Source organism: Cavia porcellus, unplaced genomic scaffold (genome assembly GCF_034190915.1).
Source record: "Cavia porcellus strain 051 isolate PalLab524CR breed Dunkin Hartley unplaced genomic scaffold, mCavPor4.1 scaffold_6, whole genome shotgun sequence".
Taxonomy (NCBI): domain Eukaryota; kingdom Metazoa; phylum Chordata; class Mammalia; order Rodentia; family Caviidae; genus Cavia; species Cavia porcellus.
Genome location: NW_026947489.1, coordinates 39370842 through 39396170, shown reverse-complemented (window position 1 = coordinate 39396170; position 25329 = coordinate 39370842). Strand labels below are relative to the sequence as shown.

Below are 25329 nucleotides of genomic sequence, written 5' to 3'. Positions count from 1 at the left end.
TATTTTTATTTTTAAGATAAGGTCTTGGCATGTAGTTCAGGATGGCCTTGAACTCATCAGGTAGCCCAGGCTGATCCAGAACTTGTGGTTGATCCTCCTGCCTCAGCCTCCCAAATGCTAGGATTAAAGCCATGTGATATCACACCCATGTGATATCTCCTTATCCTTAAACCATGTATCCTTAAACCATGTATTAACCACACTTTAATGATCAGTTACTCTTTAATCTTCAAAGGTCTTTGACACCTGTGATAACCAAATCCAGCTTCAAGTTTAAGGTCCTACCTTCTGCTCTGTAAAACTAAGATATTGCCTTTAATTAGCCTCCTCATCCTTAGAAAACAAACACCAACACACTCTCACAACAAAGATCACACCATTTATTTACAAAGGCCAGTGAGGGTGTTGGGGAGGTCAGGAGGCAAAGGGTAAACATCTCTGAACTGCTTGGGACCCATCCCCATTTTAGAGTGGAATTCGGTTCCTCTTGCCTCCTCCCTATCATCAGCCAGGGGGTCCTCCACACCCAGGTGGAGGTGATAAAGAGCATCCTTGTGCCCAAACAGAGCAATGTCCAGTTCCAGATTAAAGGCATCACTGCCACCCTCCCCTCTCCTTCCTCAAAAAGAACTCTGTGCTGAGGATGTAGTTTAGTGGTCCAGCACTTGCCTAGCATGCATGAAACCTTGGGTTCAATCCCCAGCACCACAAAAACCTAAACAAAAACACATTCTGGCCTGGAAAGAAACAGTAAACAACTGAAAGGCCAAGGACTCTAGAGGGAGAAATTCCTCTGCTATTCTCCAAAGTAGTGACAGGAAGGGGCCAGTCACATGTGGCTGATAGCTTCAGAAGGTATCCACACTGTCTGTGACCCAGCACCTAAAAGTTCAGGGAACCTAGCTCTTCTAGATGAACTACTCCCGCACTAGACTGGCCCTGTGACCTACTTGTCTCTGGTGACAGCCCAGAAATCAGCAAATAACCTACCCTAACACACACCCAGACGCATGCTACCCCACTGTTGGGACAGATCTCTATCCCCTTCATTGTTCTGAAGGAAGTAGAAATGACTGTGCCAAGTACAAATAGGTCCTGGGTTCATGGAAATCTGTGCGTGTGTGTGCATGTGTGTCTGAGAAAATGGAGCTCGTAGTTCAAACTGCTTAGCTTCATGGAGCCCCTTCTTTAATCCTACTTCTACCAGGATCTTATTCCACTCTGAATGCTCCTGACTAAAAGGTCTACGAGCACTTCCATGCTTCAGCTGTCAATTACATATCCAACTTGCTCTTGCCCATTCTCTTCACCCAAGAAATTCCAATTCCTCCTCAAGCACAGGAGTCTACACTAAGCTGGTACCAGGCCTGTTGACTCCTGTCCAGAGCTAAGTTTCAGCTCCACACCAGTACAAGGGAACAGGTATCTCCTGCTGTTCCCTGAAAAGTCCCCACAGAGAATGTAAGAAAGTGGTAGATGAAGTAACCAGAAAAAAAGTTGGGAAAAAACCAAAGCCTGGATCATCTGTCCCTCACCTTCAGCATGTGAAATTCTAGCCTGGTTAGGGTGGGATGGGGAGGGGAAGCAGCAAGAAGAGAGCTACCAAAGTCAATGTGAGACAAGCTAAGCCCTGGTGGTATTGATGGAAGACTGTTCCACTCAGACGGCTGCATCCTCCTTCAACACTGCAGTCCCACTGAGAAGTTTGAAGGCTTCAAAAAGTGACTGTGGCAAGGAAGTGGGCCAATCAACAGAGCTGTAAACTGTGTGAAGGGCTCTGCTCAAAGAGGACCAGGAGAGAAGATTCTGTCAAAAGACAGCAGTAAAACAAATTCTCAGAGCTACAGAGCCTGGAACCTGTGCCTCTAAAATCACCCTGCTGTTTGGAGAGGACAAGCAAGAAGGCAGAGGGACAAGCTGCAGAGGCAGGGGCTGACAGAGGCACCAAAGGCTGGCACTGAGTTGAAGGAGAGGCAGGAGGCATGGGCCAAGGGATTAGGAGAGCTGGGAGCCCAGAAGTCTCTCGATAGCTGCGTTGATGTCCCCTCCTGTAGCAATTAGGGCTTGCAGGTTGGCCTCACGATTGATGAATCCCATGGAGTTGAGCTGTTCCAGTTGCTGCTGAAATCTTATTTCTGGTGTCTGCACCTGGAGGGGACAGGAATTATAAAGTAGGTACAGGATACAATGCGGAGGAACTATCTGAACCTGAGGGTTTGTATGACAAGAAGCTGGGCATGGTGATATACACCTGTAATCACAGGCCTCCAGGAAGCTGAGGCAGGAGGATTGAGAGTTCAAACCCAGGGGCAACTTAGTGAGACTGTATTGAATTAAGAGATAAGAAAAGGATGGGGATGCAGCTGTGTGAAGGCTTGGAGTTCAATCTCTAGTACTGGGGAGAAAAAAAAAAAAAATAAAAGCTGGATATGGGAGTGAATCCATACAATTTCAGCATTCTAAGAGACTGAAGCAAGAGGACTGCAAGTTCAAGTCAAGCTAGCAGAATTTCACAACTTGGGGCTGGGGATTTAGCTCAGCGGCATTAATACCTGCCTTGCAAGTGTGTGATCGTGAGTTCGATCCCCGGTACCAATAGAAAAAGACAAAAAACGGGGGCTAGGGATTTAGCTTAGCGGCATAAGCACCTGCCTTGCAAGCAGGCAGTCGTGAGTTCGATCCCTGGTACCGATAAAAACGAAAAAGACAAAAAAAAAATTAAAAAAGAAAAAGAAAAAGAACTTCAGGTGCTGGGGATTTCAGCGGTATAAGCGCCTGCCTTGTAAGCGTGTGGTCGTGAGTTCCATCCCTGGTACCAGTAAAAATACAAAAAAAAAAAAAAAAAAAAGAACTTCACAACTCGGCTAGATCCTATCTCAAAATTCAAAAAAGAAATTTCTTTTTTTTTTATCGGTACCAGGAATCGAACTCACAACTGCCTGCTTACAAGGCAGGCACTTGTGCTGCTGAGCTAAATCCCCAGCCCCCAAAAAAGAAATTTTAAAAAGGGGCTGGGGATGTAACTCAAAAACCTTGGATTCAATCCCCACCACTGGAGGAAAAAAAAAGAGAGAGAGTGAACAAGTGGGAGAGCAAGCAGTAGTCTCTAACATCCTCAGTCAATCACTGGGGTGGGGAAGTAGAGCTGCAAAGGGTCAGAGAGCCCATGTTACAGGTCACTAAATAACTGTACTAACATAAGGCAGATATGGGATGAGGATGTGCCTTAGTGGCAGAGAACTTGCCTAACATGTTCAGGGCCTGAGGTTTGATTCCCTGTTTTAAAAAAAAAAAAGCAATGGATATCTTTCTTTTTTTTTTTTTTGTCTTTTTGAGACAGGGTCTCTATGCAGCTCAGGCTAGCAATGAACTCACTTTGTAGCCCAGGCTGGTCTTGAACTTGCAACGATCTTCTTGCCTCAGCCTCTGGCGTGCTGAGATTACAGGCGTGAGCCACCACCCCCGGCTATGGATATCTTTCTTAAAAATTTAAAGTGTGTATCTGGGCATGGTAGTGCACATCTGTGATTCCAGCACTTAGCAGGCTAAAGCAGAATGATCACTGCAAGTCTGAGGCCAGTCTGGGCTACATAGTGAGTTCAAGGCCAGGCTGAACTATATAACAAGACCCAGTCTAAATAAATAAATATTTCTAAGTATACGACAGGTTTGCATCAGCTTATACTCTTACTTTCCATGACCATTCTAGATTTTCTCTCTCTCTCTCTTTTTTTTTGGTACAGGCAATTAAACTAAGGACCTTGTGTTTGCCAGGCAAGTACTGTGTCACTGAGCCAAATTCCTGGCTGAAAGGTTTACTTCTCACAATAATATGAGGCTGGTAAGTATTTTTTTTCTTTTTGGTACCAGGAATTGAACTCAGGACCTTGTATTTGCCAGGCAGGCATGTGAACCACTGAGCTTTATCCCTGGCCTGAATATATATATATATATATATTTTTTTTTTTTTTTTTGTTTGTTTGTTTGTTTGTTTGTTTGTTTTTTGGGTACTAGGAATCAAACTCAGGACCTCACACTCACCAGGCAGGCACTGAGCCACTAAGCTAAATCCCCAGTCCTCCCATGAATATTCTAAAGCTAACAGGTGCTCAGAAGTCAAATGCTCTGTGATAAATACAATGCATGTTCAGTAGGTGTGATGGTGCACACTTGAAATCCCAGCACTGGAAAAGCTGAGGTAGAATTTTTAATTAGTTAGTTGATTGGTACATTTTGGGTATACATAATGATCACATTCATCATAGGGATTTTGTACCTGTACATGGCATGTGTTGATCTTCTCTCACCCTCCCCCGACTTCAAGCCCTCAGATGAGGAGAATTGCTTCAACTTCAAGGCCAGCCTGGGATACATACTGAGTTGAAGGCTAGCCTGAACTACATGTAAAGCCTTGTCTCAAAAAAAAAATCCATGTTCAACATACCCTCTTCTGATGGTCATTACATACAGTCATATTACAGGTCAGAGAAGGGTCCAAGGAAAGAAAGAATCCATTTAATATCATTTGACTAAGTAATTGTTTGTTAATCAGAAGGTTTTCATTCTTGACATTCCCATAACCATCTCCTAGAAAAGCATTTTCCCAGAGGACATCTGAGAAATACTTTCTGAGATCTTGGACAAAAGACTCAGAGCTAGGAGCTCAGTGACCAATGTCCACCAGCCACTAGTCGGAAACAAGTGTGATCCAGAGGAAGGACAGACTGGCTTGGCCCCAGGTCCCTGACCCACTCTACTGCTCCCTGATGTTTCTCAATATCGTCCAGAGCTGACACCAAGCCCGACCTTGGAGAGTGCCTGGCCCAACCCTCCTACTGCCTTGTAGAACTTGGAACACACATACATCTCTTGTTGATAGAGGTCACAGAAAGGCAAAGAGCCTCACCCTAGTTCATCTCCACCCCTGGCCTTGACTTTATGATCCAGGACACCAGCCACTTCACTTTCCAGACCCATCCTCCTCAGTCTCTGAGATGGACACTGCTTTAATCATCAAAAGAATTCTCTGCACAAGTTGGGGGTATGTCTCAATGGGATAAGATGAGCTGAGCATGCACAAGGACTGGCTTCAATTCCTAGTACCACAAAAATAAATAAAGTGATAACAACACAGTAAAGTGTAAATTCTGGAACCAGAATGCTCTGGTTTGAATGTTGGTCCCATTATCTCCTAGACATGTAACTGAGCAAGCCACTAAACCTTTCAGGGCCTCAGTTTTCCCCATCCAGGGAAATCATCATAATGATCATCATTATGAGACAATCATCATAATGGCTTTCCCATAAGAAATAAAGGAAAGGGGCTCTCATACATAAAACACACAGCACCTGATAAGTGCCACTACTATTCTCACAGCCATGAAAAGCAAAGGCTAGCAGGTGACCAGGTCTAGCTAACTGTAAATCCTGTTTGCTGGCCCTCCTCTACTGCTACTCTTGTCTATTTTTTTTTTTTAATTGGTACCGAGGATTGAACTCACGACTGCACTTGCAAGGCAGGCGCTTATGCCGCTGAGCTAAATCCCCAGCCCCTTCTGCTACTCTTGATGCTGCAGAATGGACGTAGTAGTCCCAAGCACCAACCCCTGCCACCTACCCCATGTACCTGTGAGTTTCCACTTCCAGCCAAAAGCTGGATCATCTGCTGCATGAGCTGCTGCTGGGCATTGGACGCCCCTGTGGGAGGAGATGTGGCTGGTGTGCCTGGCGACGAGGTGGGGGCCTCAGTTGTAGACCCAGAGTTGCTACCTGCCGAAGCTGCTGGAGTCCGGGGCATCCCAAAGGAGCCAAGACTGCAGGCAGGAGACACCAACAGATAGGAGATGGCATCCAAGAAAGAAATGAGAATATGAGATCCAAAAGGAAGAGCAGAGACACCAGGGCTGTTCAGAAGAAGGCAGAAAGGATGAAAAAGAATGACAACTAGAGCCATGTTGCCCATCTGCCCTCTCACCTGGGTACCAGCCCAGGGGCCTCAGTCTGCAAGGTCTGTAGTCCCTGCTGGATCTGCAGTAATGCTTGCATGGCACGGGGATTGGTAAGGATAGACAGTGACTCCGGGTTCTGCATCTGGGAAACAAGCAAAGAAAGGTGACAGGAGGTGGCAGGAAAGAGGCAGCCTGAAAGCTGAGTCCAGAGCCAAGCTCTGTACCCTACTTTAACATCTCCCCACTAGGTCTTCTGGTCCAGCTCTTGCCATCCACCCTCATCCTGCAAGTTTCTCCCTCACCTGCTGCAGGAAGACGGGGAGCTGCAGGCGGAGCTGCTCCTGCAGTTGGGGGTTCCCCGCGAAGAGTGGCACATTCACCATCATCTGCAGGATGAAAGGTAGGAGAAGGGGGCCTTCCCAATCCAAGAATTCTCCTACAACCTCAGAAACCTTGACACCCCACCACTGTTGGAAGTCTGGCCAGAGTTTCCGAGGGTCTCAAAAAAACTGAAGATCAGTGTGGGACAGTGAGAGGAAATGGAGCATGATCTGAGCAATGAATAGTCAGGAATCAGGACAGACCTGTCTGGCCCAGGTCTGATTTAAGTATATGGTGCTTACTGTGTGCTCTAAATTTTTTTTTTTTTTTTTTTTTTTTTTTTGGTGGTGGTATGGGGGATCAAACCCAGGGCCTTATGCACACAAGGCAAGAGCTCTACCACTGAGCTATATCCCCAGCCCAGCCCACATTCTAAACGTTTGACACATATTAACTCCTTTAATTCTCACAACTCGATGGAGCAGGAACTAATGCTAGTACCATTTTGTGGATAATGAACCTGGGAAGTTAAATAATTGCTCAGCTTACCCAGCTGGGAAGTAACAGAGCTTAGGATACAGACCCAGGCAGTCTGGCTCTAGAACTATTTGACCATAAGTGGCTGCCCCCCACACCGAGCTCCCTCCCCAGCAATACTTCCCTGTGCCAGCTAAATACCTGAGCAGCAAAGTCAGGGTTCTGGGCCAGCGTCTGCATCATGCTGCGCATGTAGGGGGCTGAGATCACATTCTGCATGAGCTGGGGGTTCTCAGAAATCTGCTGCAAGAGTGCCTGCATTTCTGGGCTGTTGAACATCCCTAGTGTGTGTGGGGGAAACACACAATACAGGAGAGAAGGGTCCAGATAGAGACACCCTACTTCAGTACATCCCACTGCAGACACAGTGATTACACAGGTCTGAACGAGAAGTTAAACAAGTACCCGAGGCCTGTGGCATAGGCCCCAGGTTCCCCTGAATCCTAGGTCAGCTTGCCCAGTTTTGGCCTGGATCTTTCCCATTGATTCTAAGGACAAGACAGCTGGAAATTGGGTTTGACTTCTGCCCTTCTGGATTGCTCCTGCCACAAGCTCTGATTGTGTCTGAGTGGGGAAGGACTGGCCACATGTTACTTAGATTAATGGCTTTCAAACCTGTCTTAGAAGCAGAGATCCTTTCTCAAGTCAAATCTCACTTAGAAACCAAGTGTGTCAGTGATCTGGTTTGTTTATACTGGGGCCTGGGGCCTCTCCCATTCAGTCTTTTTTTCATCCTGAAGACAAGGACATCAAGGCCCACCCAAGACTTAGAAACACAATTTTAAAACCATGGATCAAGATCCAGTCCTTATTTTATAAATAAGGTAATTAAACCACACAAAGACAAAGAACTTCCCTAATTGCCATACCCTCCAGGAAAAATCAAGGCATCTACTAAAGATTTCCCCAGGGTCACATGTACAATCATAGTCCAGATAAACTGGATATCACCTTAGCTTGTAGAGTGTACAACACACAATTCTGTATATGGCAACCAGGCACATCCTTTCCTCCAGTCTCACATCTGCTTGTCCCTAGGCCTGCCCTGATTCCTCTCCCATCACCCCCACCTCTCAGCACTGCCTCCTAGCCTGACCCATTTACATCAAAAGTACTCAAGGAAGTGGGGACTAGTTAATTCATGAGCCAATACTCCGCTCACTCCCAGGGACACAGGGACATGAGGACAGGGCTAGAACCAAGTCTTAGACCCTTAAGGGGGTGGCCTGTACACAAGCTGCTGAGTCCTCTCTGTAGCTGTTTGATTTTTGAGACAGGATCTCGCTATATAGTCTAGGTTGGCCTTGAACTCATTACATAGCTAAGGCTGGTTTGAAACTGTTGATCCTCCTGCATCAGCCTCCTTAATGCTGGGATTATAGGCGTATGCCACCACACTCTGCTTCCCTCTGTAGCTTTAATACAGTCTCATCTCTTCCAGATCAGCGTGAACCCCATCCAGTTATGGGGCAGAAAGGTCTGCCCTGGTAACCCAATTAAAAAGCTCCTTACACTCTAGAACATACCTGACCCCAGGCTAGCCGCATTGATCCCAAAGGGATTTGAGACTGTGGGGTGCACCTGGCTGGTCCCCGATCCTCCGGTGCCCTCCCTACCAGATCCAGGGCCCTGGGAGGTGGGGGGCGAGGGGCTCCAGGGGTTAGGGAGGGGCTCTCGATTCTCAGTCCGCAGAGGCTGGGAGGATGAGCTGTCGGAGTTCCCCGCCAGGGAAGAGAAGGGATTGTTGCCAAACTGAGAGGAAGAAAAAATTTTGGGTTAAAGATTGAGACAATTCTGCCCTTGCCTTCCTCTCACCTAACCCTAACCCTAACCCTAACCCCATGAAAGGTGGAGAGATCTAAAACCTAGAACATCCAAAGTTCAGTTCCCACCTCCAAGGGACAGTTCCACCCTTTCCTACAGTATGTCTGGTGCTAATGACAAGATAAAGAAACCCTTAGAAAACTGGAAACCTCCCTTTTCCTTTATATGCTCTAAAAGCTAGAGCTCTAAACTCTGTGGCCCATAGGGCTTTACAGGAGCTTTTCCAGTAGCTCTCCAGGGGCAGACAATGTTGGATTTACTTTTGTACCCTCAACTACGCAGCTAGTATGTGCTCCATAAGTGTGTGCTGGCTTGACTGACTGACCCACATCTGCTTCCAGCTCCCAGCCTTCCCAGCTTGGCCCAATTCTAACTCCCTGGAATCCCTTTCCTCACACCCAGGTCCCTTGCCTGCCATCCTCTGTCCATCCAGGCATACCACAGGCACCTGCAGTGCAGCCCTCTCTCGGGTTCCTCTTTTGCCTCTTCTGGGTAGCCTCCCCTTACCCCTACTGGCTGCTCCAGGCCCATACCCTTTGGTTCCCCACCAGGCAAACCAGGATAGGCTCCCCTACTGTGTTCTCTAGCATTTCTCTTTTCTAGTTTAGGGTCTAACTTTCAGTACATAGCTCAAAGGCAACACAGAGCCTCTTCCCTCTGAAGCTTCAGCATCCCAAACAGGGTTCTGTCTGGCCCTAGACCCCATCTCCCTCCCTCAGCTTTCTGAGGCTCTAGAGCTGTGCATCTCAGCATCTCTGTCTGTCTCTGACTTCTCAGGCCTCTGGCAGGTAGGAGGTGGCCTAGCACATTTAGCTCTTCCCCACCACAGGACTCCTATCCAGGCTTCTATTATACACAGTGGGTCATGGGGACGCAACTAACCAAGGACTTCCCCACTCTAAGCTGTGATTCCTCTTCTCTCCTTCCCCGCCTATACCAGACACCAGTTTAGGTAACAGGGCTCACAGGCCAGGGTTCATGTACTATGGTTTCATCTTTGTCCCTACTTTAAGTTTCCTGTTGTAGTAACCTGTCTGGCACCTTACTCTACCTAGTTCTGAGTATTGCTTTGCTCTTCCAGGCACACCCTAAGAACTTTTCTTGAAATGTCCATAGTGAGGGCAGCTGCCACTTACTGAGTACCTACTATGTGCCTGACACATTTACTCTAATTCTTATAGCATCCCTCTAATACACTAGTTCTCAAAGCATGATCTTAGGATGCCCTGCAAAGTTTAAAATGGTTTTCATAACATGACATTCGATTGAATGAACGCAGATATGAGGAGCTAGCTGTCTTAACGATAAGCCAGACTTTTAAGGAGATTTGCAAAAATGTAAAACAAGACCATGCTTTCCTCTAAAGCTTTGTTTTAGAAAATAAAGTTATTTTTCAAAAGAATGTTATTTATGGTAATGTGTCATGAATTGTTATTTTTAAAGGAGTTACATATTTTAAAATATTATCAGTTTTAATTTCTGGCAGTGAGTACTGATATAGATTAACCTATAAAAACAAAAATTATAGGGGCCACAGATTTAGCCAGATTAGGCAGTGGCACAAGCACCTGCTTGGCAAGCGTGAGGTTCTGACTCTGATCTCTGGTACCAAAAAAACCAAAAGTTACAGTATTTAGTAGCTTTCTTTTTTCTTTTTCTTTCTTTCTTTTTTTTTTTTTTTTTGGCTCCTCATAACTTTTAAGAGTAGGTTCAGAATAGCTGGGTGTGGTAGCTCTCGCCTGTAATCCCAGCACTCGGGAGGCTGAGGTGGGAGGATCCTTTCGAGTTCGAGATCAGCCTGGGCTACAAAGTGAGCTCAAGGCCAGCTGAACTGTATAGTGAGACCCCCATCTCAAAGAAGACAGAAAAAAAAAAAAAAAAAGAGTGGGTTCAGAGACCAAATACTTAAGAGCCGATGCTATAATACATCCACTTTTTTTTTTTTTTTTTTTTTTTTGAGACAGGGTCGTGTATGCAGCTCAGGCTGGCCTTGAACTTGAGGTGTTCCTCTGGCCTCAGCTTTTAGAGTGCTAGGATTACATGTGTGCCATCATGCCCAGAAATACATCCACTTTTAAGAGTTTCATGCTCTATTGACTAAGTTAGCCAGGTACTTATAATATATGGAACTTTTAAAATGAGGAAGCTAAGACCAGAGAGAACAGTTCATCAAATCACACCACTAAAATGTGGGGGAGCAGTGAGCCAGGCATGGTGGCGCACTCCTATAATCCCAGCACTTGGGTGGCTGAGGCAGGAATTTGAGACCAGCCTGGTGACAAAATGAGCACAAAGCTGGCCTGAATTGCATAGTGAGACGCTGTTTCAAAAAACAGAACGAAGCAAAAATACACCATGAAAAGAAAATGAGGGAGCAGCATGTAACACAGGTTTGTGGATGCAAAGTGCTGTATTCTTTTAGAAGACCAGTGATTCTCAGCCTTGACTTTGTGTCAGAATCTGATAGAGTGTACATTATACTCTTTCCAACTATTTGATTTTTGGGCCAGGGGTTTAGCTCAGCAGCACAAGTGCCTGTCAGGTAAGTACGAAATCATGAGTTTGATTCCCTAATACTAAAGAAAACCCAAAACAAACAAACAAAACTATTTGATTTTTTTTAACCAGGTATATCCAGGAGTTTGATCAAAAAAACCAAAATACAAAAAGCCAGCTTTTCAATTACTTAAGGAAAAATTTACAAATTCCCTTAAAAATTAATAGTTGACTCCTAAAGTAGTTTATGAAATTTCAAAGAGCAATGTCAATAATAACCAGGATGATGGCCAACAAGCATGAGGTCCTGAGTACATGGTACAAAAAAAAAAAAAAAAAAAAGAAAGAAAGAAAAGAATAACCAAGGTGGTTTTGAAGAATACAGCGAGGAATTTTACATTACTAGATACCAAGACTAAGACAATACAAAATCATTGTAGGGATACAAAAATCAGGGAACTGAGGGTCAGTAAATATACTCATCTGAGAAACTTGGGGTAGGACAGAAACAGCAAAACCAAGTGTTCTGCGGACCTCATAGGCCACTCAAGAGCGTGGTTCCCACGCTCTCCTCAGTAAATAAGTAAAGTGAGGTCCTGCCCTCACACCTGGGTCCTGACTAATGGTAAAAATTTATCAAACAGGGGCTGCGGATTTAGCTCAGTGGCATAAGCACCTGCCTTGCAAGCAGGCAGTCGTGAGTTCGATCCCTCGTGCCGATAAAAAAAAAGGAAAAAGCCAAAAAAAAAAAAAAAAAATTATCAAACTACACACTGATTAAAAAAAAAAAACACTACACACTGATTGTTATATGTACTTTTCTTCTCTCTCTCTCTCTTTTATTCTCTTTTGTGGTATTGGAGAATGAACCCAGAGCCTCACACTGAGCTATATCCCCATCCCCTTTTTATTTTTTAAGATTACTTTTTTTGTTTCATTCGTTTAGGTGACAAGGTCTCACTATATAGTTCTGGTTGGCTTTAAACTCACTTATGTAACCCAGGTTGGCCTCAAATTCACAGCAATCCTCCTGCTTCAGCCTCCCAAGTGCTGGGATTACAGGTATGCCCACCATGCCCATCAATGTTTTTTTTTTTTTATCAGTACCAGGGATCGAACTCATGACCATGTGCTTGCAAAGCAGGCGCTTATGCGGCTGAGCTAAATCCCCAGTAATGTTTTTGATTTTTTGAGACAGGATCTCATTACATATTTCAGGTTCAACTTAACTCTATGCAGTCCAAGCTGACGTTGAATCTTTAGCAATTCTGCCTCAGCCTCTCAACCACTGGCATTATAGGGATGTAACACTATAACCTGCTCAAATAATTAGTACTAGAGATTGAACCTAGGGAGTGCTAAGATATGTCCCCAGACTTGTTATTTTAAGACAGAGTCTTGCTAGATTGCTGGCCTTGAACCTGCAATCCTCCTGCCTTGGTCACTTGAATAGCTAGAATTATAGACATATGTGCTACCTTGCATATTTGTACTTTTCTGTAGCTAAATTACTCAATAAAATGTTTCAAAAAGAGCCCAAATTAAAGTGATATGAACAGCATGATACCACTTCTACAAGGTCTAAAATATGTAAAACAATACTACAGACGGTTTATAGATACATAAAAAGGTGATATAAAAAAATCAGAAAACTGGACATGTTGGCACACACCTGTAACCCCAGCACTGGGGAGGCTGAGGCAGAAGGACTGCTTTGAGTTCAAGGCCAGCTTGGGATACCAACCTCAGGCTAGTACCTACTTCTGAGGAAGGAATGAGAGGAATATGATTGAGGAGGGTATGTGATCTACCTATATGATTTATTGCAGATATTATGTATGTGTAGGAAAATATACAAGGTACTAACAATATTAGTGGCTGTGAAGGTACAAAAGGAGAGGGTGGCAGACAGAAATAGAAAAATCCCTTTTAAACTCCTTTTTTCTTTAAAGCTTAGACAACTTCCCATACTTTTTAATACTCCTTTTACTTTGTGTAACTTCTGAATTTTGAGACTTAAATAGATACACAATGTGTTTAGTGTACAGTTAAGTTTTTAAAAGTCAGTAAGACTCCACGTGGAAACATGGATACGAGAGATGCTCTTTTTTTGTGAATGCTCTATTTTTATTTATACTTTTTAATATACTTGAAATTAAGTAATAAAGCATTTTTTCAAGTATATAATCCTGAGTCATAACCCGAGATTGATTCAAAGTGTAGCCCAAAGCCAGGGACCAAGAATCTTACTATTATTGAGCTCACAAGGTGATTCGGACACTGGTGACCCATGGACCACACTTGAGATACACTGTACTAGGGCTGGCATTTGATCCCGGGTCTGCCTCATACCTTTTCAGCACTTCATGAAAGAAGTTTATAAGCAAAATGTCAAGGCCCTCAGGCATTATACCTCAACCACTTTCCTCAGGACTTCCACCACATTATGCCCTTGGTCCACAAATGGGACTACCCCTGGCTCTGCGCTATGAGGAACATCTCTAAACCAAGGCCTATCCTTCAAGGTTCTGGGGAAGGAAAGGGAGCAAAGAACACCCCAGGATTGCCTGCCTTGCAATCCTGAGCCCAGGTAGCCCCTTCTACTGCCCAGTCCCTGGCCCACCTGTTCTCTTGCAGCACTGAACATGGGCTCCTGGATGTCTGTGTACATGCGGCGGAGGGCATTATAGCCCCCAGGGATGCTCTCGAGATTACTCAGGGCGCGGTCCTGGTTCCGCATCATCTCTTGCATCATGGCTGGATTCCGAGCAAGCTCCATTGTCTGGTGAAGACAGAGAGATGGGATGAAGCCTAGCAAGAAGCATCAAATCAGGGGGGCTCTGACGAGGGGGGTCTGTCAGTAACTACTTCCTATACTGTAATCTGCATCCCACTCTGCCTCCTCATGGGGATTCTGATTGGCTTTTTCTAGTGGAGGACAATGTGCTCCTGCTTGCAGTGAGAGAGCAATTTCCCTCTCTCAAGATCAGGGGAGGCACAAAAGTATCAGAGAGCCCACAAAAACTGAGCAGAAAGAGATATGATGGGAGGCGGCAGTGAGCAAATGAATATATCTTGAGTACCTACTACATATAGGCCCTCAGCTAAGCAATCTGCAGAATTCAAATGATGTAATCCCACAATAGTCACCCCAGAAAGGTATTCTTGCAACCATTTTGCAGATGAGAATATGGGCGCAGGGATATTCACAGACTTCTTGCCCCAAGATACAGCCAGTTAGCAGTAGAGATAGGTTTCAAGGGCAGATTGGCAGGGGCTGAGGATTTAGCTCAGCGGCATAAGCACCTGCCTTGCAAACAGGCAGTCATGAGTTCGATCCCTGGTGCCGATAAAAATACAAAAAAAAAAAAAAAAAAAAGAAAGAAAGAAAGGGCAATTTGGCTTCTCTGACCAAGACCATACTGTAACTCATTGGAAAGGAAAAAGTTCAGGCTAAAACAAAGCTAAAGACATCCCGACTCCCACTTCCAGGTTTTTGCCTGACTGGATCTTTCTTTTTTAATCACAGAGGATTGTACCAGGGCCTGGTACATGCTAAGCAGGTGCTCTATTACTGCACTACACCCCAACCCAACTGAACCTTGACCAATACAAAAGATCAAGACTTTCTTTTTTTTTTTTTTTTTTGTCTTTTTTCTGGTACCGGGGATCGAACTTACGATCGCCTGTTTGCAAGGCAGGTGCTTATGCCGCTGAGCTAAATCCCCAGCCCCCATCCTATGATTTTTTACTCCCAAACTTTAGTCTTTACTGTCCCTTGGCCCTGAATATTCTTTTTTTTTAAATCAGATTTTCTTTTTATTTATTTGGTTCTGGGGATTGAACTCACGACCACGTGCCTGCAAGGCAGGCACTTATGCTGCTGAACTAAATCCCCAGCCCCTGGCCCTGAATATTCTTGCACCTCTTTCCTCACTGGGAATCAATTTAATGATACTTCCCCCAAAATGCCTCTTCTATACCACTAGGTATGGTCAGAAGTCATTCCTAATTCTGATTATCCTTAGGATGCTGTGATTAGTCAATAGTAACCACATTCTACTATAATAGCCTGTCACCCTATCCCATTTCTAAGACCAATAGTTCCTGAAAAGCTATGCCTGTATCCTTCCACCACTGAACCTCAAGTGTTCAAACTATGGCTGCTAATGAATACATGAACCAGTCAGTGTAGAGCTAGATAGGAAAGAGTGGGCAGGGCATGCCTGGGCACCTGATGTCCTCTACTCCTCTGGCTTACTCTGCACTCACCTGCCTCATGAGCTCAGGGTTGTTGAGCATGTGGCTGATCTCTGGATTCCGCTCCATCAGCTGCTGCATCTGGGGATTGGCCATGATCATGTGGCGCATGAGGTCAGGGTTGGACATCATATCCTGGACCAAGGGATTCTCCATGATCTGTGACAGCATCTCAGGGTTGGACATCAACTGCCTCTGCATCTGCTGCTGCAGCTCCATGAAGTTAGCAGAGCCAAGGCCCAGGCTGCCCAGCCCTAGGATGCCCCCAAAGCCAGCTGCAGGGAGGACACAAGGTCACAGTCCACCCCCGAAGTCCCTCCCCCATCCGGCAGAGCCAGTGAATTCAGGTCTTCACATTGGGCCCTAAATGCTTCTCATAATGCCCCTCCTCTCCCAACTGAAAGGATTTTGCCTTGAATGGGAAGCTGCAGCAGTGGGAGGCTGGCAGTGGAAACCAAGGGGCTCTATTTTTTTTTTTTTTTTTTTTTAAAGGGAAAGGGGCTCTATCTTGAGGTCACCTTCCCCGCCCCTAGGCAATTTACCTGTGGCGCGAAAAGACTTCCAATGGGCTACCATGCATCAGTAATGCCCCTTAGATACCACCCCAAACCTAAGCTATATGTATGCCCCCACATCACGTGTCAGGCAGAGAGAAAGCCAGACCCAGGAGGTCATGGATTCTCTCTCTGCATTCTTAAAATAAAGGCCACTTTTATCTCATATTTCTATCTTTTTAGCCGCGCCGAAAATTCTATCAGTTGGTTCCCTGACGGGGAATTGAGGCAAAATCCTTCACCAACCTTGACCTGCTTTGGGCAAAGAGGTGGCAGACCTCTCTGATGGCAGATCCTGAGCAAAAGGGAGGTGATCAGCAGGAGCCTGCTGAATGAGCAAGTACTCTCCATGAGCTTATTGTTTAAGCCAGGGTCTTTCAAATTCCTCACTCAAGGCTCCCACATTCTGTTCCCTTCCTCTCTTCACTACAAACATTTAGCTATACCCCCTCCTTTGAGAAGCCCTCATGGACTGGTTTTCTCCCCAGGTTAGCTCAAGCACCAATGTCTGGAACCCTAAGTCCAAGCCCGTATCTCCATCTGACTAGGTGCAGGGACGATGTTTCTCCTCTGCTTGGCTTTCTCCTACCCCCCAGTCCAATACAGGTTTATGCTTTCCTCTCTACAGGCTTACAGAGTATAGATGCAGTAGCATTGGGGGGTCCCTCCCCAGGGGAGGGACCTCCTCCACTGCTCCTTCGACTTCCACTGCCACCATCCGAAGAGGTGCTGCCAGAGGTGGAAGGCTGGGCAGGGGTGGCAGGTGAAGCAGGCGTGGTAGAGGGCGCTGAGGCAGGGTCAGGAGTGGAGGGAGAAGAAGCAGTGGTAGCAGCTGGATCTTGAGTCCTGAGGATAGAGAAAGGAAAATCCTGGTTGGAGTGAGCACAGGAAGAGGGAAGGTACCAGAGCACTCTCAGCTCTGCAGTTACTGCTATCCTAGGGACAGAGAGAAAATCTTTACTACCATTTGCCTTTGAGCATTATGCAAGTAGTAATTTAGGTTCCCTTTCCAGGAGGTCAGACAGTAAGCAACCAGGAGCCACCTGTCTGGGCCTGGGTAGCAGCTTCCTAAGTACAGCTGAGAAATGGGTAAGAAAGTTCTGGGTGGAAGTCCCAATTCAAAGCTTGGTCTGCTTATCTCCTGAACTTACTTCTGAGGGGTCTTGATGACCAAATGGACAGTGAGCCCGTCCTTGATCCCATGCTGGTTCAGTGTGTCTCCATCCTTGAGAATCTTGCCTGCGAAGATCAGGACCAGCTGATCCTGCTGAGCCTTAAACCTCCGGGAGATTTCCTCTTTGAACTGTGATCAAGAGGCAGAGATCACTGTAGAGGCTGCCTGGGTTCCATCCACCAAGGAGCCTGCCTCTTTTGTTAGAGCCTTTGTATTCCTTGCTCTGACCTCTCTCATTCTTCACAGGAAGTCCTTTCTGCATTATCAGCTGCCTCCTGCCAGCTGCAATAAATGGCTATGGGGTGGAGGGCTGGGATTAAACCTGGGTCTCATATGTACTAGGCAAGTGCTCTGCCACTGAGCCACATACCTTGTCTTTTGCATTTTATTTTGAGACAAGGTCTCAATAAGTTGCCCAGTCTGTGCTCCAAAACAATCCAAAGCAGCCCCCTTCATAAGCATATAGACCACAACAGGTCCTTCTCTCAACTCCAACCTAGACTCTCACCCTAAAAAGCCTTTGCTACCCCCTTTCCAGCTGCAGTCCCTCCACCCTGTCTCCTATGCAGATGCTGCCTGGGCAGCCTGCTCCATCCCAGCTCCTCAGCAGCTGTGGACCTAGGCTCTGTCTGCCTTCAGCCTGCTCTTCTTTGACTCCCAGTTTCTTTCTCTTTTGGTTTCCAGCTTTCTCACAACAAATACATCCAGTTATTGAGCATAAACTATTCGAGCATTAGCAGTCTTGTACATTAATTCATTATCTGCATTTTAAAGATGAGCAAACAAATGAGGATCAGAGAGGTTAGGTAGCTTGTCCTGAGATTGGAACTCAGGTCTTACTACCAAAGTCCCAATTCTTAAACAGACATGTATCGCTCAGGGCTGTTTTCAAATTCAGCCTTGCTCAGAACACTTTAAATTCTTGAATTTAGTGATTTTTATATTGGGGTGTGGGGCAGCGATAACACTAAGGGCTAGCCTGGCAAATTCTCCAAATCCTATCTCTACAAATTGTTTGTTTTGTTTGTTTGTTGAGACAAGGTTCCAATATGTAATTCAGCTGCTGGCTGATATGCAGCTCAGGCTGGCCTTGAACTCTCCGTGATCCTTCTGTCATTACCTCCTGAGTGCTGGCATGACAGCTTTGCATCACTATGCCTAGCTACCTCTCCAAATTCTACCAGCGCTCCCAAACAAACCAAAACAAAACAAAACACACACTCTAAGAAAAAATAGTGCACTTGCTAAGCAGAGGCAGCTCCCAGATCCCTATCTTCCAACCAGATGGCCTATCCTAAGCCCCGCCTATGTGAAATTCTGGAGCAGTCACTAGCAGTGACAGAGACAGCCAATAGTCCCTCATTCACTCATTCAACAAATTTTTATTGAGCACCTACTGCACTCTGAATTCCAGAAGCACTGAGACCCAAGATCACCACCTCGATTTGGAAGCGCAGGAAGCGCCTGTGCAGAGGTCAGTCCCGGGAGTAAGCTAGGCGTTCTCGGGGCACACAGTAGGTGCCAGCCCCCGCCCGTTCTCACGGTTTAGCAACTTGCCCCGGCCGCACTCTCTGCCTCGGTGCCTCGAACCCGACCAGCAACCGAGGCATACACTAGCCTCAAATCCAGGGTCCTCCCTCCGTCCGATGCACTGCGTACTCTGCCCACTCTCCACCACGCCCCCAGCCCTAGCCGCACCGTCAAACCCGCGCCCCAAAAGGCGCCACGCTCCGCAGATCTCTCCTCGAAGGACGCCCCCTGTCCCATCTCCCCTGCTGCCTCCTGTCGGGACAGCCCAGGCCGTCCCGGTTCCCCCCGCCGCCGACCCTCCTCCGCGTTGCTCGGCCCCCCTACCCTCGCACTACCTCCTTGACTGAGGCTCGATCGCAGATCACAATTTCCTCCTTATCTTTGGGGGTCTTGACGGTGACCCGAATAGGGGGCCTCGCCTCGGCCCCACTCGGTTCCGCCATGCCGCCACCGCCACCCGGCCGCCCGCCAGCCCGCCCGGCTCCTCCTCCTCCTCCCCCCTGCCCGCCAGGCCGGCCCGGCTCGGCTTGGCTCGGCTCCCCTCGGCTCAGCTCGGCGTTCCGACACCCTCTCTCTCCCCTCGACTCCCCGAAGCTGCACCTCCGGCTCAGGACCAGCAGCGGCCACAGCGCCCCGGGCGGCCTGGGGGGGCACTGCAGCGAGGTCGGGTCGGCGGGTCGCGCAGCGGGTTGTGGGCGGGCTCTGGCTGGCGACCTCTGCGGTTCACTCTGCTCGGGGACAAAGGACAGTCCGTGTCGTCACGCTGTCTGCGCTCCCTGGGACAATTCGGCCTTTCTGAGAGGCCCATCTCTCTCGGGCCCCGGGCCTTTCCACCGAGGCTAGTTTTCCCAACAGGGGCGGCCATAGCAGATCTCGAGGGCGGACCTGTGCCACCTGGGCCCAGATGGTCTAAACCAGGGTGTTTTACCTACGTAGTTTTTCTGAGCCTTGGTTTCCTCGAAATAATAGCAATTCTCGCCTCTTCTCCCAGAAGTGCGCATAGCGTGCTTTGAAAAGTAACCAAAGGAGTGCCTAACAAATAAGAGTTTTTAAAAAATCACTATTGAATCGTGAAGTGACTAGCAAAAATGATGACTTCCCCTCTCTGAAGGAGTTAAGAGCCCTTCCAATACGGTCACTATCTTTTCACTCCCGCTGTTTTGCCTCTCAGTCCCAGTGGTTTGACTGGAAAGCCGAACTACATTTCCCATGGCGCCTCGCGAGGTCCCAAGGAACTACAATTCCCAGCGCCCCTTCGCGTAGGCTAGATTGTGTCGGAGTTACGAGAGCCGAGCCGGTACGTTGGGACTCCTGTGGCAAGGCAGGGCCGAGCAGCTGGTCTGCGGAAGCGGCTGGCAGAGACCGGCAGGAGGCCCCTCTGGGGATCACAAGCCCAGAGTTAGGAGCTATAAGCATGCTGCGTCCCAAGGCTTTGACCCAGGTGCTCAGCCAAGCCAACACTGGAGGCGTCCAGAGCACCCTGTGAGTTTGCAAGGAGAATCCGAGCGGCGAACGCTAGAGTGGGGCGGTGTACGGCTCTCTGCAAGAGGAACAGGGAAGTACTGCCAGGCAGGGAAGCTGCGGCAAAGGCAGGAAACTGCTGGGGGAGCAGGTTTCGAAGGCCCCTCTTCAAAAGGGAAGCCAGTCCTTAGGGCATATTCCAGGAAACAGCCCAACCCTTACTTCCTAGAAGCACCAGTGGTGGGAGTTGGGATAGGGACCTGGACGTTTTGCTCTTCCTCTTGAATATGTTCATGCCCCTCCCCGCCCCTTGCCAGGCTGCTGAATAACGAGGGATCGCTCCTGGCCTACTCGGGTTATGGCGACACGGACGCCCGGGTGACTGCGGCCATTGCCAGTAACATCTGGGCTGCCTACGACCGAAATGGCAACCAAGCGTTTAATGAAGATAATCTCAAATTCATCCTCATGGACTGCATGGTATGGAGAGGGGAGTCAGACTTCCGGAGCTCCATAAGGGAATCCCAAGGGGGAGACCTGGAGGCCATTCTGAATGGTTGGAGGGGTAGGGACAGGATCTCCAGAAGAGTTACACCAAGAGTTGGTCTGCCACAGCATTTGTAATAGGTAGGACCCTTTGCATCAAGTGGTGCTGAGGTAGGAGCCCTGAGCCTGAGGTGTGATTTGGGTTCTGGTCCCAGCTATCCACTTACTGGTCGTGGAACCCTGGGTAAGTTTCTTAACCTCCTTGAGCTTCCTCTCTTTATCTCTAGGGAGGTACAGTATGTGATGAAGATCAAATGACAAAATGGGTGTAAACTGTAATGTCCAAATGCAAAATGTTGTCATCCCCTTTTACTGACCCACAGAACCATGACAGTCTTCAGGCTTCAGCCCAACTTTCAGTTTACAAAGAAAGGAAATGAAACCCAGAAAAAAAAAGTAGCCATTAGACTGTGAACTTCTCTGGAGCAGAGACTATCTCATTCATCTCTGAATCTGTTTATTCAACAAGTATTTAGGTCCCGACAGTGTTCTTAGGACTAGCAAAATGGTGTCACTGGCTAACATGGGTCCTTGCTTTAGTGATCATGGAAATTACAACTAAAGTGACAGTATGAATTGACAAAGCTTTATTTGGAAGGTAAGAAAAGACTCCAGTGTGAGTAGGCAGAGGGGGCACACTCTGTTGAAGATGATCACATTGCTCTGCCCACAGATGCAGGAGGCCAGCTTTTAAGGGTCAGCTAAGGTGGACCAGGGTCTGATCAGTTATTATCTCAGTCCTGGTTTTCAGCACAGGTTGAATCTTCCTGACCTGAGGGGCAATTCACTTCCGGAGAGAAGAATCTCATAACCTGAGGAGCAGTCTGGTTCCAACAGATGGATCCTCATCATGCAGGGCTAGTGTCAGGCATGAGGCTGTGCTGCAATCCAAGGTGAACACAGCTTTAGGGTGGTAGAGACTTAAGGGTGCAGGTGTTCTCAGTCTTAAAGGGCAGTGAGATAGGCAAGATAAATTTCAAGCTAAACTTGTTTTGCCAATTTTTAGACAGGTATTCCTAAAATGACTAATATGCATATGTGCAAAATTGAGAAAGATTTGATCCAGAGTTTTACAAAGTGAAAGTCAGGCTTTATTCTACCTTTTTGGGAACTTGTAGGCCCAAGAGAGGAGTTATGTATGTATATGTGTGTGTGTGTGTATATATATATATATATATATATATATATATATATATTTTTTTTTTTTTTTTTTTTAGCAAAAATCATTTTAAGTCCCTTTCTTAGAAGAAAGTACAAATTGGTTTTTTTGTTGTTTTAAATCATGGTACTAGAGATTGAACTCAGCACCTACATGCTGAGCTGTATCCCCAGCCCTTTTTTATTTTTTGTTTTGAGACATGATCTTGCTAAGTTGTCCAAGCTATGCTCAAATTTGTGATCCTCCTGCTTCAGCCTCTAAGACATCTGGAATTATAGATGTGTACCATCATGCCTAGCACATACCATACTTTTAATGAATACCTTTAAGATTTCTTGTTTGTCCCAATTGTCTCTAAGTCAGTAGCAAACAGATACAGTTTGTGTGTGTGTGTGTGTGTGTGTGTGTGTGTGTGTCCTTTTTATCAGTACCAGGGACTGAACTCACCACCACACACTTGCAAGGTAGGCGCTTATGCCGCTGAGCTAAACCCCCAGCCCCAACAGATATAATTTTTAGCCCAAACAAAGCTTACAGTCTTATATATAGTTTAAAATAAATAAAACATACGTTAGATTTTGAAAACATAACAGACCCAACTCAGTGGCACATACCTACAACCCCAGCTACTCTGGAGGCTGAGGCAGAAAGATTGCATGTTCAAATTTAAGGCCAGCCTGGACAATTTATCAAAATCCTATATCCAAAAGGGGGGAAGGAAAGCCAGGCATGGTGACACACACGTGTAATCTCAGCAGTTGGGAGACTGAGGCAGGAGGGTCACAGTGAGTTTGAAACCAGCCTGAACTACGTAGTTTCTTGCTCAAACAAACAAAAAAATCCAAAGATAAAAAGGGAGAGGATCTGGGGGGTCTAGGCCAGTGACAAGGTGCCCATGGGTTGAATACTCTTTCCTGCCAAAAAAGAAAGAAAGAAAAATTATAATAGAGAAAAAAGGAAAGTGAGAAAGTAGAATGGGGGACATTTGTCAGGAACACTTTCACTGAAAAACTGATACTTGATCAAAGATCTGAAGGAAGGTGGGGACCAAAGCCATATGGCTATCTGTGGGAAGGATATTTCTTTTTTTTTTTTTTTTTTTTTTCTGTCTTTTTCCTTTTTATCGGTACCGGGTATTGAACCCACGACTGCCTGGTTTCAAAGCAGGCGCTTATGCCGCTGAGCTAAATTCCCAGCCCCGGATATTTCTGACAGAACAGCAAGTGTAAAAGCCCTGGTCAAAGATCAACAAGGTTATTATGACTGGAGTGGCATGAGAACGGAGGAGGGCGATAGATGAGACCAGAGAGCTAAGGTGTACAGTGCCTGGCCCCTTGTATACTAGACAATTTGCAAAGGAACACAGCACCAAACTGAAGGAGCCTTATTATAACCAGCTGCCTACTCTTGCCCAACCAATGCCATTTTGGTTCAGCAGATGAGACCTACTGAGTTTGTTTTTTTTTTTCCACTCCAATTTTCTAATTTATGACCTACTGAGTTTTGAGACAGGGTCTTACTATGCAGTTCAGGCTGGCCTTTAGCTCACTTTATAGCCCAGACTAGTCTTGAACTTGCAACAATCCTCCTGCTTTAGTCTCCTGAGTCAGCTAACCTTTTCAATTGATCTCTGCAGTTTAAAAAACACTGACATAGGAAAAGAGGAAAAATATAATAAATTGGGTTGTGTTTCTGGGATGAACCTAAAATAATAATACCACTTACTTGCATAATCCTTGACAGGTGCATTCATATGTATATTATATCCATCAACTGGGCTGAGCTAGGGGTTACAGAAAGACACTGAGTCTAACAGGTATCTGTGCTGAGACTGGAACCCAGGCTCATTATCCCATGTCGAGAGCTATGACCAAAGCTTCCTAGGGAATGGAAGATATAGTCTCTCAGGGCGGAAAAGCCCTTGGGGAAGGAGGGAGCTAAAGGTGTCAAGCAGAGCATTCCATTCCTCATGTACCCCTCCAGGAGGGCCGTGTAGCCATCACCCGAGTGGCCAATCTTCTGCTGTGTATGTATGCCAAGGAGACCGTGGGCTTCGGGATGCTCAAGGCCAAGGTGTGTATGTGCCCATCCCTCCTCTATCCTGGGTCCAGGCTTTATGCTTCATCACTGTGTCCACTCCAACCCACACCCACTTTCTGGAGTTCTTACATCTCCTTAGTCCATGTCTAGTGTGGCCCACTCCCAGGAGCAGCTGGGGCTGGTGGCAGTTGCTCAGTCTGGCATGGGGAGCACTTGGGTCCGTGGAGTCATAGTCATGTGGGGACTGATGTGTACCCCTCTTGCAGGCCCAGGCCTTGGTGCAGTACCTGGAGGAGCCCCTCACTCAAGTAGCAGCATCCTAGCAGGGATTGTTGGACACTCTTCATGACGATTGGAGGGGCAGGGCCCACTGCGAAAACCTTTCTGAACTGCTGGGGAGAGAATGGGACTTAGTTTTTACTAAAATAAACTTCTTCAACTTCTACCTTGTCTTGACCACTTTCTTGGATGGGAAGAATCAGAAGATTCCTTGTGTTCTGCAGGATGGATTTCTGTCTTTTCCTTTACTGTGACTTCCCCAACTTACCATTGGCAATGCTGTTCCCATTCCCTTGGACTCTTCAGTGGTTTGACCCCCCCTAACCCCTACCACTCAGCATAATTATACTTATCTGAGTGAGTACAGAAGTGTAGAGACCTAGTAATGTTAAAGAATATAGGAGCCTCCATTCCAGACTTTTTTCAGGTCTTTTTTTTTGGCGGGGGCAGGGTCAGGCTGGCATTGAACTCAACGTGTAGCCCAAGCTGGCCTCAAATTCACAGAGATCCTCCTGCCTCAGCCACATGACTACTGATTACAGGCATGTGCTCCACAGCCGGCTTCCCCTTTCTAGATGTTGAAATCTGTACACAAGATGCCCTTACTGTGAGACTGGGTCCTGGGCAAAGAATGGAAAAGCCCCAGGAAACCTCAGAGGGATCCTCTCCAGATCTTGCCCCTGTACTTGCTCCATCTCCAAATTCCTGTTCCATGTCTCTCCTACTTTGTCTTTAGAACAGTTCTGTGGAGGAGCTTCCAGCTCCCAGCCCCAACACTGTCAGGAACCCACCCCAGGTAAGTGGGTAGTTTGTAAATTCCAGCTCCATCCAGAGTAAGAAATCTTGCCCTCCCTGGGCATCCCAGGTACTGGGCGTCAGGGAGAGGGAGAAGTCACTATGCTCACAATGTAGTACCCACAGCTCCGCACATGACTGGCATTCCATCTACCACTACTCCTTGCTCTAGCATCATTTCCTCTGGGGTCCCCAGTATATCCCTGCCAGAACCTCTGCAGAAAAAGTAGAAGCCAAGGAACTACTTCTCAAGGGTGGTTGCCCAAATGCCCCGCCACAGATTTCAGAAGTGAAGCCATGCACACTCCGTCCTCAGCCCTTGCAGGGGGGGGACTCTCTCTTCAATATCATGTGCCCCCACCCCTCAGCCTCCTCACTGTTATCCCTGGGAGCTGCCCTGCAAGT

The 25329-nt window shown here is 46.8% G+C and overlaps 2 protein-coding genes across 5 annotated transcripts; one reads left to right on the top strand and one right to left on the bottom strand.

The window, feature by feature from the left end:
• Positions 1–359: 359 nt before the first annotated feature.
• On the bottom strand, positions 360–19154 carry Ubqln4 (ubiquilin 4). Of its 4 annotated transcripts, XR_002792617.2 has the most exons (12): positions 18980–19154; positions 17092–17243; positions 16575–16786; positions 15399–15661; positions 13750–13908; positions 8333–8558; positions 6948–7087; positions 6251–6334; positions 5975–6090; positions 5627–5813; positions 4907–5096; positions 360–2148 (listed from the first exon to the last, which is right to left on the bottom strand). XR_002792617.2 is itself a non-coding variant. In XM_013158788.3 (11 exons), exons 1-11 carry the CDS (start codon positions 19085–19087, stop codon positions 1996–1998), a joined length of 1809 nt encoding a protein of 602 aa, XP_013014242.1. In that variant the 5' UTR covers positions 19088–19154; the 3' UTR covers positions 360–1995. The 4 variants fall into 4 exon arrangements, 3 of the variants coding, with proteins under 3 accessions (XP_013014242.1, XP_003475671.1, XP_063105657.1); XM_013158788.3 differs by lacking the exon at positions 4907–5096 and having other exon boundaries at positions 5618–5813; XM_003475623.5 differs by lacking the exon at positions 4907–5096 and having other exon boundaries at positions 18980–19150.
• Positions 19155–19918: 764 nt separating this feature from the next.
• On the top strand, positions 19919–24295 carry Lamtor2 (late endosomal/lysosomal adaptor, MAPK and MTOR activator 2). Its single transcript, XM_003475624.5, has 4 exons — positions 19919–20126; positions 20423–20585; positions 23794–23883; positions 24117–24295. Exons 1-4 carry the CDS (start codon positions 20059–20061, stop codon positions 24171–24173), a joined length of 378 nt encoding a protein of 125 aa, XP_003475672.1. The 5' UTR covers positions 19919–20058; the 3' UTR covers positions 24174–24295.
• Positions 24296–25329: the final 1034 nt, after the last annotated feature.